At 30.7% G+C, this 16172-nt stretch overlaps 1 protein-coding gene across 1 annotated transcript in view; it reads right to left on the bottom strand.

Moving 5' to 3' along the window:
• Positions 1 to 16021, bottom strand: part of LOC129229351 (resistance to inhibitors of cholinesterase protein 3-like) — a 30661-nt gene extending 14640 nt beyond the window's left edge. Inside the window, exons 1-3 of the mRNA XM_054863641.1 lie at positions 15786 to 16021; positions 11863 to 11975; positions 346 to 471 (exon numbers count right to left, since the gene is read on the bottom strand). Of these exons, the coding sequence (XP_054719616.1) occupies positions 346 to 471; positions 11863 to 11975; positions 15786 to 15933 (387 nt within the window). The 5' untranslated portion in view covers positions 15934 to 16021. The remainder of the gene's footprint in view (positions 1 to 345; positions 472 to 11862; positions 11976 to 15785) is intronic.
• Between the last annotated feature and the right edge of the window lie 151 nt (positions 16022 to 16172).

Genomic DNA, 16172 nt, shown 5'->3' with positions numbered 1-16172 from the left:
AACTTTCAAACTGAAATTTGCCAAACAATTTTTATATATGCAAGCCAGAACTGAGGGATTCTTTTAACTGCAAAACTTATTGTTTACTTCTGAACGCTTGTGCGGTTCATTAGAGAATTGCATTACATAGCTCGGAGTTATAAAGGTATTCTACTGTACAGGATGAAAATTAATTGCATTATGACTGCTTCTGTTAACATTTTCCAGTTAGAGTTAGCTTTTATCAGCCCTTGAGGAATTTCTTGTTACATCTCTGTCCCCAGACATGTAACAAGCCCTAAGTTGTTGTAGTAAGACTTGCAAGAAAAATTTGTTGAAATGAACATAATTAGTTTAAAAAATTACCTTCAAAACTGTGTATAAGAAAAACACAATTATCCCCACGGTGTAAATTGGCATTATAATGCTCATTGCTCCTCCAGATTTTGGTTGAGCTTTAACAGGTTGCCTTGCTTGAGGATGAGGAAATGGCTGAATGAAAATAACATTAAAAAACCATTATTAAAAAATACTGATACTAAAAAAAACTTTTTCTAACAGAAAATAAATTTAAATTTAATATGACAACTATTTATGTTTTTAAAAACCAAATATTTTTGTCTCTGTGAAAAACTTTTGTGCCATATTTGTCAGGAAGAATGGGGGGGAAAAAAAAAGAGAGGAGAAAAATGAATATGAATTAAAAAGTTAACTAATACTTTTTTTTTTTTTTACTGAAAATATTTTATTTTAAAACTACAGCTTTTTATACTCTCAGGAGTAACTCCATTATTGCCTTGAGAAATCAACTTCTGTGTGCTATTTGTCTGTGATGAATTGTTTCAATGAATAGGTTTTTGCAGCTTTATGCATACTAGCAGTACCCACACAGCGATGCCCGTGCTAAAATTTTAATGGAAGTTCGATGAATAAAAAAAATCTGACGCCTCCTCCCCCTCTGATGTGAAATAATCAATTTTCTTTGAATAAAATGTGTACACACCTTCAAAAAAAAAAAAGTTTCTTTGGAATTTAAAACTTTTTGTCAAATTATTAAATTAGATTAACAGTTGCTTCAAAACTCCATTTAGCGAGTGAAGCGGTTTTTACTGCAATTTAAAATATTTTGTCAAATAAACAAAAAAGAGGCATCAAATAATATCTTTCAAATGTAAAAATAATTCCTTAACTCTATTGTTTATCGCCAAACTCTCCCAGCAACCATGCTATCATAATCTATCTGTCTAACGAAAAAGAAAAAAACGTACCGTGGAACATTAAAAAACCATCGTCAGAAAAGAAAAAAGAAAATGTCGTACATTTCACTCGGATAAAAACAAATCAAAAGTTTCTTTTCTTTCAAAATGAATCGCCAAAACAATGAATTACATTAATGGTTGCCTTAAAACAATAATCCTAGACTGAACTGCTCAGCGCCTAACGTGCCAAGCGACCACACTACCGGAACCCAGCCCTTTTGTGAGTGAAGCGGAAATTTTTTCTTTGGCAATAATAAATGTTTCGCCAAACAAACAAAAAAGTATAAAATCACATTAACAGTAGCTTTCAAATCTTTATATATTAAGAGCTGCGTTGCCCGGCTTTGCCCGGTCTACCTTGAGAACAAAAATTGTGTCAAGTGACATATATTCAACAATTAATAAAAAGAATAATTTAATAACTTAAAGAATAACTTAAATAAAAGAAAAAAAAAACACCATGCAAAATTACCCTTCCAAACAATGACGACAAGATATTAAAATACTTTTAAGAAATTAAAATGCTAAAGACGAAATAATAAGGAAATAAACAATGGATTCAAAAAGCGTAACCATGGAAACGCGAAAATAAAATGGTTGACAATCTGAATCAAAATGATATTTATTGAATTTGATTTAAAAACGCTTGTAACTTTTTGTCCTTTGAAGATAGAAGCTAAATTTTTCGACCCTAGGTCAAGAGAGATCTGGAGTAAAAAATGTTGCATTTTCCAATGGTGTCAAAAAGAAAACTGTGGGACAATTCCTTCACTTTTTATTGATAGATTTAATGAAGAAAGTAGTGCCTAAATTTCAGCTAAGCCTAAAAAAGTTAGAGCTAAAAACGCAAATCGGTCCCGGCCTAATTAAGTTAGAGCGTTGAAACAAATTGAATTTCGGGAATTTATGTGAAATTTGGGCCTAATTTGGAATAAAAAAAGAACTATTTATCGGATTTTTTTCGAATTATAGCCTATGTCACTCAGTAAGAAAGCCCCTTTCATATGGTGAAGGAATTTTTCAAATAGGTACAGGGGTTCCGGAGATTACCTCGAACATATACACACACAAAAATCCGCCCTCTCTCTTTATAATATTAGAATAGATTTGTCTGTTTGAAGAGTTGTTTTACAATATCATATTATAGTTCTAGTATAAATTTTAATAATTCAGTAGTAAGCAATTATTTAAATGTTTATAATGAATGAGATCAATAATAAATGTTTAGTGCAATATTTCAAAAGAAATTGTAAAATTCAGTTTTCTGATTTTATTTGTATTACCTTCTACTTAACAGGATAACAATACCCTTCAAATAAATATTTCATTTACAAGGAAATTAGGAAAGTAGTTACAAGGATATGAGCCTTGAACAATGATCCAAATAATTTCATGATTTCTGAAGAAAAAATATCTAAGAAGATGCATAATAGATCAAAATAATTGCAAATGAGTGAAATTAGAAAAAATGACGAACTGAATTTACTCATTAAAAATAAAAAATATAGGATTTATTAAAGAGTTTGCTGCCGCTGAGTCACACTTGAAAGGTCAGACAATATGAGTAATAATATAGATTCAAAAGAGTTTATTTGAGAAACTGATGATAAAGAGTAAGTCCAAGAAAAAGATGAGCAGATTGACTAAAAAAAAAAAGTATTAGAAGCAGGGTTGGCAAGGTTTTGGACACTATGGTAAATACCATGTCTTTTACCGCCTTGTTCAAAACCTTTGTGTCCAAAACTACATTTTTAGAGAAATTGCATTTTGTGAGAAAATATCAAAAACAGAACAAAATGCGTCAAAGTTATGTTTTACATTGAATATTTATTCAATGTGAACATTCCACTATAAATATGTGTAACTTATTGAAACAGCTGATTTTAATCTAGTTACATAGAAGTTTAATTCTTCATTAAAAATTTCAATTTGTATTTTTCTTTAGCATAATAGTAACCAAACTGTTTGTCATTTATGCATATATGAAAATGAAAGTGTTCAAAATATAGTGCAATAATTATCTTCGATGCAATGAATGAAAATGTTTGAGCTTTTACAGCTTTGTTAAGATTTTCTTCTCTTGATTATGGTGCCATTTCATGATCTAAAACTAAATTACGACTTAACTACTTTAGGAAAACGCCAATAATGTATTTCTAAAAATTATCAAGCTACAATACTTTTTGTTCATTGTAGTTACAGAATGAATTGTATTAAAAATATGAATTTAAAAAAGAAACTGCATAAGTTTTAAAATATAAGTGCATACATTTAATCATCAATTTATTGTTCTTTAATATATGATTTAAAAAAGTATTTCTATTAAAACATCATGTAAAGCTTATATGAAATAAACATTAAGAAATATTAAGCTTTTTTTTTTTTTTTTTTTGCTGCACCTAAATATTGTACATTTAATAACATTCCTTTGATATATGAATGGAACTGAATTTATTTTTGGTAGTGTTATGAATTTCCTTTCATAACTCTACCAATTGTTACAGGAGAAAGTTTTTATGTAATAGAGTTATTGGCAATTTTTTAAAGTAAAATATTTTTTGAATGAACATTTCAGAGAAATATTATCAAATACTCATTAAATAAAGCTTAATTATATTTATATTTCTGCATTATGAATATTGCAGTAAATACGAATTGATTAGATCACTCCTTTAGCGTTAGCATACTTTTGGACAGTTTAAGACACATTCAGACAGTTTTGGACGGTAAAAACAAAGATAGTAAAAGTATAAAGATTGGACACTGCGTGAGTGTATTGCCGAGAAAACAACGACTTCTAATAATGATGGTATGACACAAAAGCTAACATACAGGGAAAGTGAGCACGCGTTTGGCGCCAATGTTGAATTGGAGTTTCTCGGAATTGGCTCAGAAGTTGCTTGGGTTGCTATAGCTTTTGACTCGGAATTCCAAGAAAAAAGAGGGGCGCAAGGTTTGTTGAGGGGAACACATGACCACAGACGCGACGGGATACTAATTACCACCCCGATGTCCGATCAATGATAGCAAGATAGTTTGTGATCGTTCTCTATTCCTGGCTTTTTTTCTGAAGAATGGATGCCAGATGTGTGCAGCGGGCATTTGCTTTGTTGAAATCCAACTGTGCAGTTAAATTGCGTTTGGAAGAAAAGTACACTTGCGGAATTGATGGACTTTTTACTCACAAGCATATTTCACTTCTATCTTTTCTTCTAATTTTATACATAAATAGTCAAAAAAATAAACATATTTAATTTTTCAACATTTTTATCGGATGGTTGTGAAAGCACATTCACCTCCCCCCCCCCCTTAGCCCTTACTTAACCGTTGTGCAATGCATGCTGTAACTTTTAAGTTGATGAATTTGACTCCCATCTGCTCACTTTAATGCCTGTAAAAGAAGCGTTCCCGAAACTAAAACATAAAGCTGACGCAGAAACTATGACTTTTCCCAGTATTTTATTATTTATAGTCATGACAAAGCGAGTGCTTGTTTCTGATGAGATGAATTAAAAGAAATAATATAATAACAAAAAAAAAAAAAAAAAAAAAAACGACTCACGGAATGCAAATGTCACAAGAATATCTGAATTAGGGAAATTAAATTGCAACCATCTGATCAACTTTTTGCATTAGTGTTTGTGAAAATTCAAATTAAAGCGAAACATAACGAGCTGAGAAACTACTATAAATTAAAGAAAAAGATTAATACAACAATGACTAGTGATACACAGGAAATAATTGCAGAGTTTTAACTTTAATAATTTGTTGTCTGGGACATACATTTAAAAATCTAATTTAAAAAAAAATAGATTTTGAATTCCAACAAATCATGCAAAATTTATAAATAGGTAAAAATTTACATGAAAAAAAAAAGTTTTTTCTCAAAAAAACTGACGTGATACATAATAAACTTTCAATCAATAAACATAATTGAAAAGTAATTTCAATTACAAAATGGTTTTCAAAAGTAAAAGAAGCTGCAAACAGTCAGTAAAAATTATGCTACTGGTGATCAGCAAAAGTTGACTTTTATTCAGCTTTGTCTTGTGTGTGTGTGTTGAAATTTTTTTAAATGAATATTTTATTTTTTTCCTTAAATTTGCAACTTGCAATAATTTAGTAATTACCAAAACTAAGTTTACAATAGTAACTAAAAAAATAAAAAGGAAATAAAATATAAAATGTGTAGTGAACTGGATCGGCTAAATACCCAGCGGGTAGGTACATATTTTTTGGTATTTACTCGGGTATTTACCCAAGGCCTGGGTAAATAGCCGAAAACTGGGTATATTACAAAAAAAAAAAATGCAAAAAGTGAATGGGAATTTTTTTTCTCGTAATCTAAATATGAAATAATTGGTAAAACTGATACATACATATGTATTACACAGTTTATCGTATTTTTTTTTATTAAAAGACTTGATGAAATTATGAAAGAAACATATCGTGAACCAAAGCCTCTTTCTTTTCAATGTCATAATTGGAGAAGTATAAGCAATTCAATGATTCAGGATTTAAAGCTCGCAATCTAGGTTAGTCATATCCAAAATGAAAAAAAAAAAAAAAAAAAGGAAGCATGAGGGATGTTTGGAAGACTAAATTGAGAAGTTAAGAATATTTATTTATTTTATTGGTGTTTAAGTGATAACTAAGCAAAAAAAAAAAATCAAAATATTGTTTTCTGTTGCCTTGCTCATTTGCATTTGCTCCCCGGTACTTCATGATGAAACTTTATTCAAACTATTTTTAATACACGCAATTAGTGATGTAGGGTGGGAAGGTAAATATTTTTTTTTTGCGGGGTATTTATCCGAAGGCAGGGTAAGTCCCCTAGTAATTGCGCATTTTGCAAAAAACAAAAAAAAATTAGGTGGTCTCAAAAGGTGATGATTTTCTTCTTTAAACATCAACTTTTTAAAATATTTGAGACAGTATCGAAATTCTTTCCTGCTGCAAGTACAATTATCTTTAACTTTTCCTTCCCATTTGCAGTTGCATAAAAATAAAAATAAATTAATGAAAAAAAGCAGTCCTACCCCAACTCCGGGAATGCTCTTCTTATTTTTGACTACATTTCCTAACATTTTTTTTTTTTCTTTTTTTTTCAAATTTTGCCAGCCAGTTGGTTTTATTACTTGTATCTTGCATATATTTGCCTGAAAGTATATAAAAACTCTAGTATTGGCAACTAGCTGGCTAGCTTATTTATAAAACGTTTTGTAACACTATCAGCCAGGAACAAGAGAGTTTAATTATTTTTATAAATTTCTTACGGGATTTCTTAAAACTTATTCCAATACACTTACTTTTCACTTTCCAATTTCTCCCCTAGCTCAAACAAACAATTAATTTCTGGCTACGCCACGGGTAATTCTTTTTTTTTTTTTTTTTTTCCGAAAAAAAAAATCTTGATGTTTGCTTTCTCGCGCTTTCGTTTTTTGATACTTTATTTCGTATTTCCTACGGATCGCAGTTCTGCCCTAGCAACTCGCAAATTTTCCTATGAATTATCGGCCGATCGGCCGATTGGACATCAATGTGGGAATGGGGGGGGGGGGGGGGGGGTCCTTTTGGGCGAGCAAAAGAAAAGAACTCGTAGTAAATGACCCCTCTCTGTGGTTTCTGTGGAGCCAACTTGTTTCAGACGGACAGGTGTTTGCGATTTACCGTACTTCATTCACAATGGCAGGTGTAATTTTCTTTTCTATAATGATTGAAAATGAGCAAGTTACAATGTTGTGCTTTCAGTTGGTTCTGATCAATATTCAAGCAGTTTTCGGTTTAATTGGCTCTTATGCTTATAATATAGTATTTTGCTTCCCTAACTTCTCAACCTAAAAATTTAATTTAAGATAAATAAAACTAAATTAATTTTATGAAACAAGGAGTTGTTTGCAAACAAAAATGTTTCCACATCCCCCGAATGGACATTTTTTTATCCCAAGCTGTTTTTATCTCGTTTTCGTAAACTATTTTTATGGTAAATTATAATTTTTAATTCAATTTTTGAATTTTTGTGTACATGCAGTTGAAAAACATGTGAAGAATGAATATATATATATATATATATATATATATATATATATATATATATATATATATATATATATATATATATATATATATATATATTCATTCTTCACATGTTTTTCAACTGCATGTACACAAAAATTCAATATATATATATATATATTTAAAGTCACAATTCCTTCCGAACAGCAAATAGCCGCTGAACATTTTAGTCATTGGAGTCCGTTTCATTAATTTCTTGTTGTATATGGGCACTTTTAATTAAATTGCAATTGAAATGATTCTAGCAGCAGATCCTATGCCCAATATTGTAGAATGAAGAACTTTGCTTTTATATAAATTGAGCGGTAGTATTTCTTAACGCCATATCCAAATGTATACCATAAAAATTCCTGGTATATAATTCTCCATAATAAAAGGATTTTATTCATATGCTTTTGAACAAAAATCTTGATTCTCACAAAAGTGATTTATGTTAAAACTTTATTTAAAGTACATTCATATGAATACGAACTGAAATAAGATTAATTTTGATTATTGGCTCAATATGTAGTTCCAGAAAAATTCTTTAACCATTATTTTCTTGTAGCTCAATAGTTACTTCAATTAAAATGACATAACGAATCTCTCTCGCCTAAGGAATCATTGTCTAAGGAATGCCTAAGGAATCATTGTCTAAGGAATGCCTAAGGAATCATTTATGTTGTAAGTAAGAAATACGCAATGAAAAAATAATCTAAATTTAGAACAGCAATCTTAGGAGATTCTCCTCAACATTTTGATTATTAGCTCAATATGTAGTTGAAGAGAAATTATTCCACCATTATTTGCTTGTAGCCCTATAGTTACGTTGAGAGAAACTTCGTAAAAGAAACCAGGTCCGGATATATAAGTTTTGGGCCCCCCTACAACAAAGTCTGTAGGGCCCTTTCCCAGAGGTTTCTCTATCCTTTTTTTTTTCAATTTTTCGTTTCAATTTCTTGGGCAGTTGGGTTGAAAGTCTAAAAATCTCCAAATATAAGAAATCATAATAATAATAAAAATGAATTGAACTTTTTCAGAAATCACATTCCATTCAAAATTAACGGATGAATGATGACTAGAATAATTTGGGTAATTTTTGAAACGTTGAACAAAGAAAGCTACGTGCTAATTTTTTAAACAGATAGAAACATTTCGCATATGATTTTGTGAAACAAAAAGAATAATATGAATTGCATTATATTTTTGAATGTTTAATATTTTTGATGTTTTGTAAGAAAAATAAACTGCATTTGATTTGAAAGAAGTTAATTTTTCTAATTATAGTAAATGTAATAAGGTATAAATTAGGAATTTAATTAAGTACTAAAATTTTTAGAGCATGTTCATACATGAAACATTTGCTTGACTCAAGTTGATGACTATTGAAATTTCCAGAGGCGATTACTGTGGTCATTTAGCGAGAAACATTTTGAAGTAATGTACAAAATAAAAGAGTGTTAAGACTCCCCCCTTACCCCACCACCATTTTGAATTTTGTAATAAAAGTGGACATTGTTATTAATGCAGTACTTCTGCTTAATACTGTTATTAGTATTTAAATTATTGATCGCTAAATAAATGTGTATAAAATGAACACAAAGATTACAAAACATCATTTAAGTTTTTAAATAGTTTTGGGGGTAATGCTAATGCAACTACTTAATAATGAAAAATTCGAAACCAAACAGAAAAATATTGTCAAAACAACAAATTCGCCCTTCCAATTAAAACATTACATTTATTTGCATTATTAAAGGCTGTGAATTTACCAGATTTGCATTTCGTAACGTTTAAATTAATTAGAGCATAAATAAAAAAAAATATCCCACCACTTTAAATTTTTTCTAATGGAGTTAAGCCTATCAAACTGAGTCAATCATAAAAATTAGCCAATAATAAAGATTTTCTTTGTCGTTATTAAATATTTTAAAATCAATATTTTAAGACCGCTAAAATCTTCATTCCCGTGACATTTTCCTTAAATCTTAGAACGCTTTCAGTAAAATTTAACCATTTGATTCACTCTGTTTTGGAACATTCAAATGAAAGTATTAAGTTACCCGATTTATTTTACTCTTTACTTATTACAAACTAGGTAGGGTGTCCGGTGTCCGAGAAAAACGGAAAACATCGGATAGCGGTCAACAGAAAGAGCTTTGGAACCTCTCTGGTTAGTTACAATTTGAGTTACCCGTTTGTGGCGGAGAAAGCAACGTGCAGGGGCAGGCAAGATGATTTTCTTCTGCTTCTCTTATGTTCTTTATTTTGCTCTTCTATCTTTTAAAGTTAGAATTACTGCGTGAAGGAGAAAGTGTGCATTAAAATATTTTTTATTTATCGAACAGATTCTTTTCTGCTCAATAATGATTAAAAATGAGTAAGTTATGATGTAGTGCTTTCAGTTGGTTGTGATTAGCATTCAATCAGCAATAGGTTTAAAAGAGTCTTGAGTATTTGAAATTTTAAACTCTTTTGCTTATAATATTCAATTTTATCTCTCTCACACTGTCTTTTTCTTTTTTATCCGCTACTTCTTGACCTAAAAAATTAATTTGGAAAAAAAATAAATAAATAAATGAATGAAATAAAAAAATAATTTAACAAGACAAAGATATTAGTGTACGAACACGATATCGAATGCATAAGTATATGAAATGAACGGTTTTATCTCAAGATCTTTCTATTTTGATTCTTTGAAATCAGATTTTATGGTAACATATAATTTTTAATTTAATGTTGTGATAAGCTGATTTGTAGGTTTCGTACATGCAGTAGAAAAACAGTGAAGAATGGGGGAAAAATACGAAATTAATAAAGTCACAATTCCTTCCGAACAGCAAATAGCCGCTGAACATTTTAGTCCTTAGATTCCGTTTCATTGATTTCTTGTTTTATATGGGCACTTTCAATTAACTCTTCATAAATTGCACTTAAAATGAATCAGTAGCAGACTCGATGCTTAGTACTGTAGAATGGAGAACTTTGCTTTTATAATTTCACATTTCATTCAAAATTAACGGATGAATTATGATTAGAATAAAATGGGTAATTTTTGAAGCTTTGAACAAAGAAAGGTACGTGATAATATTTTAAACAGAAACATTTGGCATATGTTTCTGTTAAAAAGAAAGAATAATATGAATGGCACATATATTTTTGATGTTTTCTAAGAAAACGAGCTAACTGCATTTTAATTTGTAAATATACAAATTTTCCATTTTTCCAAAAAAAAAAAAAAAAACTTTTTGACAACAAAACACCTCTAAATTTCCGAAATTTATCAAAATTTCCCAACCCTCTTTCCGTTTTTTTATTTTTAAGCGTTTTTTTTTAGTTTATTTATTTATTAATGTTTTTTATTTATTTATTTATTTTTAATAGTTATTATTATTATTATTTTACTAGAAAAGTTCTGTTACAATGACAGACCACATACACACACACACAAACTGATTAAATAAATGAAATAAAATGTAAACAGAATAAAATAAAAGTAAATATTTCAAATAAAAAAATCAGGGAATTTTTAAATTTATCTATTTGAAGAAATAAATGTAGGAATCTCCCCCCCCCCGAAAAAAAATTTTCATGGCGGAATTCGCGCCATAATCCCCTTCTCCAAACCCCCGGTGGGCACCCCTGTTGTTCAGGAAAAAAAGTAATAAGTTTATGATAATGTCAATCTGTGATAAAATCTCATTGTAAGTCAAGCTTGAAATGCGTTAAATTAGTTGCAGCTTTTCGAACTTTAAGCAGCATATTGTAATAAAAATAACGCACTAATAGCAAATTATAGCAACCGAATTCGCTGTTTTACTTCAATAATTAATATTCTTAAGCATCTAAGGCTTTTAGTTTATAGCTTTTTCACATTCGCGAACAGATGAGACAGTAGATATTTTCGGAATCTTATTTTACAAACAGCTACTCTCTTGTGCTTGACGACACCCCGCTGGTGACCCTCCCTCCGAAAAACGGCTTGAGGCTTAATTACTTTCACCACCTCCAAAGACGCGGACGACACAGCGTAGCGAAAAGAGCAGCGCTTCCGTATTGGCGACGTATTGCCTCTACGACACCTAAACGCGACTTTCGCCAAAATTTTCACGCCAATCTTCTCCTAAATGTTGGCTTTTTTGTCATAATGTTCGTAACCAGTCTTCTCCGAGAAAAATAGCATGGGATTATGCTACAGTGTCCCGTCTGGATCCTCTTAAGTCTGTGGTAAAAACCACCTGTCCTGTCTTAAACCAGTTTTTGGACAGTCCAAAACCAAACCCTGATTAGAAGCAAGATCAGCAATTGATCTGGCTGGAGAAAACAATGGAGGCAGGCTGGGTTGCATCCAGTGCTAACTAAGAATAATAAATGATGATTAAATAAGAATTTTTAACAATTACAAGAACTCTAGCAAAAAAGATAATTAAAATAAAGAAATAAATGAATCTCTAGCTTAAAAATATCACAATTTGCTTATGTTCACTATAAGAGCATTTTAAGAAGAACTTGAAAAAAAAAAAGCATTATTGATTTAAAAAAATAAAATTTCACATCCAAATGTACATACCCTTCCTTCTCTCATATTAAATTTATCTTGGACACTGTCAGACAGAGAATTTCTTAACCGTGGGTTGATGGAGCCAGGATGTAAATGAGGTGGTCTGTCTGTTTCACCAAATGCTGCACAAAATTTTTTAAAAAATAAATGTACACAGTAGCTTTTTCAAAACTTAGAATATTATAATAGATAAAAATGCATATACATTAGGTACAAAATGTAACAACGTATGAGCTTATTACTATTGCTATTCAAAAAAAAAAGTCTTTAAATCATGGGTGCCCATTAATGAATATGTTTAGAGATATTGTCCTCATTCAAATAGGGATTTTAAACCACTGTTGTCATTATAATGTTGGACATGTTTTTTATAATAATTAATGGCCCTTAGAAATATTATTCCTCCAATCCCAATACAAAGGGGATTCATATGTTCATTAAAGTTGTAAGGGGAAATTATTCTAAATAGGGTGAGATTTAAAGCGGAGTTCCTCAAGGATCAGTGTTAGGGTCTGTTTTGTTCATTGTTTATATGAACGATATTCATAAAAATATTTCTGGGAACATGAATTGTTTTGCTGATGATGTCAAAGTTATGGGGATTGTTGAAAATGAAAAACAAGCAAATCAGTTGCAAGAGGATCTAGATCATATTACGGAGTGGGCTGACAAAAATAAGGCAGGGGTCTGTCCAGGATTTTTCACAGGGTCCGTTTTTTGTGAAAAATCAAATAATTTTGTGAAAAATGAAATACTTTTGTGAAAAATCAAATAATTTTGCAAAAATTTTTTTTTTTTTTTTTGCAAAAACGAAAGTTTAGACTCTTGAGATGGTGGAAACTGCATCATTGACACTTAAAGTTGAGTGTTTTCCCTATTTTCTGTTAAGAATATCATTCTTTAGTGCTTTTCTAGTATTTGGGGGGGGGGGGGGAGGCATCGCTCACTGGGAGATGGGCACCCCTCAAGTATCAGTATTTATCTACCATTCTACATCATGTTAAATTATACTAGAAATGTTATTTGTATAGTATTTAAAACAACTGTAAGAAAAAAAAAATCAGTCAGGGGTTCAGCATTTAAATTTTTAACCCAAGACACTGTTTAAGAGCACAGAGTTTCGTTTAAAACTCATAAATTCCGTGATTTTTACAAAAATAAAAAAATATTTTATTTGTTTACTTCTTAACTAAGCGTACTAAACATCGAAAATGCGAAAAATCAGATTCCCATAGCGGATGCAAAGAGATTGCAATCCTCAAAGTGAAGGCATCAAAAGTATAAAAACGGCTTGTAAAATAAATATTTTGGATAAAATTATGTTAGAATTGCATTTTAGAGCCCTATGATAAACATATCATTAATATCTGGACACAGTTGAAGCAATAATAATAATAATAATAATAAATAAATAAAATAAAAAAATAAACGATCGATTCAGCATTTTAATTATTGACTCATAAAAGAAAATGGAATTTCGCTTTAAAAACCTGAAATAAGCTTTGTTACAAAAATAAAGAACCCTTTTCATTTATTTGCATCCTAATAAAGCGAAGTTAGCTTGAAAAAAGAATGAAATATGATTCTCATATCGGATGTAAAATGATTTCGTTTTTCAAAATGTAGGCATCTATAGAAAAAAAAGGTAAATAAAAGAGTTTGTTTTAAGTTAATTATCCTTTTTAGCATCGAAAAATCAAACCCATATAACTTTCTCCCAAAATAACAGTTTAACATCGCACCGCCAGACGCTAAGTGGCGATAAACAGTTAAACATCGCACCGCTAGACGCTGACGCTAAGTGGTGATTAGTTTGAATTTGGTAACTCTATCTGAAGCGATCACATCCCCCCCCCCCTACTACCCTTTGCAGTTCTAAGTTCATTTCGCTGTATATTATTGATTATTAAATCATGAGTGGGGAGAAAAGTGCTTACTACCAATGTTCAGAGAATTTTGACGCTTTTTCAAAGAAGTTTACAACAACACCGCTGCATAAAACAAACAAGCAAAATTATAAACCAAACTGACTTTTAGCTGTTAATTTCTTTCAAAGAAACCAACAACAGGCATTATATTTATTTGGCCGTAGTAATTATTTATGGCTTGCAGGAGCATCACAAGAGTGCCGATTTTTTTTTTCTTTTGCGAAATTAGCTGATTTTATATAAGTTGATTCCTTTAATTTAACTTTAAAAAAGGTTCCAACCATTATCGGTTTTATACAGGAAATATGTTCTATTATTTTAATCTGAGATTTGCTCTTTCAATAAACAATTTGTGAAAGATCCGTTTTTGTTTATCAGAATTTTGTGAAGGGTCCGTTTTGGTTGATCGGGATTTTGTGAAAGGTCCGTTTTGGTTGATTGGATTTTTGTGAAAGGTCCGTTTTGGTTGATCGGATTTTTGTGAAGGGTCCGTTAACGGACCCAAATTTGCTCTGGCCAGACCCCTGAATAAGGTATGGCTGTTAATGTTGGGAAATGCTACATTTAGGGCATGGAAATAAGTGTACAAGTTACTATTTGCAAGGTTCAGTCATTAGTCAGGCAGAAAAAGCTACTGATCTGGGCATCTTAATAAGTCAGGATTTAAAGTCTAGTCAACAGTGCAGCATAGCTAGTAACAAAGCCAATAAGATGCTCGGGTTCATCAATAGATATATTTCAAATAAATCTAAAGAAGTTCTTCTGCCCTTATATAGAAGTTTGGTAAGACCTCATTTGGAGTATGATGTTCAGTTTTGGTCTTCTTATCTTAAGAAAAATATTAATATACTGGAAAGGGTTCAAAGGTGGACTACAAGGCTAATAAATGAACTTTAGACTATGATTCTAGGCTTAGAATGCTAAAAATGTACAGTCTTGAGCAAAGAAGAGACAGAGGGGACATGGTTCAGTTGTTTCAATTTATCAAATTGAAAGATGTTACGTGGCTAAAGTTTAGCACTGAAAACAGGATAAGAGGTCATTGTTTAAAGCTATTTATGTTATCTCAGCCTAACATGGATATTAGGAAAAATTATTATTTTAGCAGGGTAGTGGAACCTTGGAACAGCTTACTGAAAGGGGTGATAATGAGCAAGGGAGAAGAGTTTTAAGAGGGATCTTCACTGCAGGTTGTAAATTGACTAGGACCAGCCTAGCTGGGCCCAGAGCCTGTTGCTGGTCGTCACTTTTGTATCTGTATATTTTCACTTTCATTAAAAGTCAAATCAGAGACCCAAACAAATTATATCACCCCTACATTTAGGGGATCAGTAACAAATTAAGGAAAAAATGTTTTTCGATAATTGTTCATCAATAGATGCGAATAAGCAGCACAAATGAATATTCCTGATAAATACAACATATATTTTCACTATTTTAGTGGTCTCAAACGAAAAGCAAAGCTTTTTTTTAACCTTTAATTTTTGGGAGACACAGGAAAAAAAAAAAAAAAAAAAAGCAATGGTAAACGAAAGTTTATTGCATACTAAGAATTTTTTTCCTGACAGGAAGGACTGCTATAAAGATTAATGTATACTCGTACGATTTTTAATGTTTTAAAATTTTCTTAAAGACCCTCCTTACTTGTTTTGCATAATTAATCGGAACAAAACATTTTACATTAACTTTATAAATGTGCAAGGAAATTCAATGTTTCATTCTTGTAGCATATTTCAATTTCTTGACAGACTTCATAAACATAAATTTTCTATTTCATACAATTTTATTATTTTCAGTAGCAAATGGAATGCAACTAAGAATAATAACGACATAAAAGCTAAACAGTTTTATTAATGTTTACAGACAGAGTTCGAAAGAAAATGATCACAAGATTGAGATTTAAATATGCTCGTTAGCTTCAAAAGACCTTGATGGAAAAATGGAGCAATAAAGGGAAGAATAAACACAAAGTATTAGATTGAAACAAATTAATATTTTACTCACGGCTGTCACTGTCCATTTTAGGAGATGTCATGGCAAACGCTGTTTGCATCATAGGATAAAATATTTTTGGCCATAGAATTGCAAAACAACCAACAACAATCGCTAAAATTACTAAGCTTTTTCCAGTTCCAAAATCAGCTTGCGCCATTTTAATTGACTTTAATGAAAAATAGTCAATGACAAACAATAAACAGATGCTCCTTCCTTCTCATCAAATATTCTTGATGTTTGTTGCATTCAGCAATCAGCATCCACTGCACATGCGCAGTTCATTCACGCATCAGCTTGTAGTGATGCCTGTTTTAAAAATCAAAATAAACGAATCGAATTTTTTTCAGGGTTATTTTAATTCAATGAAAGTGCAAAGAAGTCATTTTTTGTCATCGG

Source organism: Uloborus diversus, chromosome 9 (genome assembly GCF_026930045.1).
Source record: "Uloborus diversus isolate 005 chromosome 9, Udiv.v.3.1, whole genome shotgun sequence".
Lineage (NCBI taxonomy): Eukaryota > Metazoa > Arthropoda > Arachnida > Araneae > Uloboridae > Uloborus > Uloborus diversus.
Note: the sequence above shows the minus strand (reverse complement) of the source record. Positions and strands in the feature narration are given on the sequence as shown.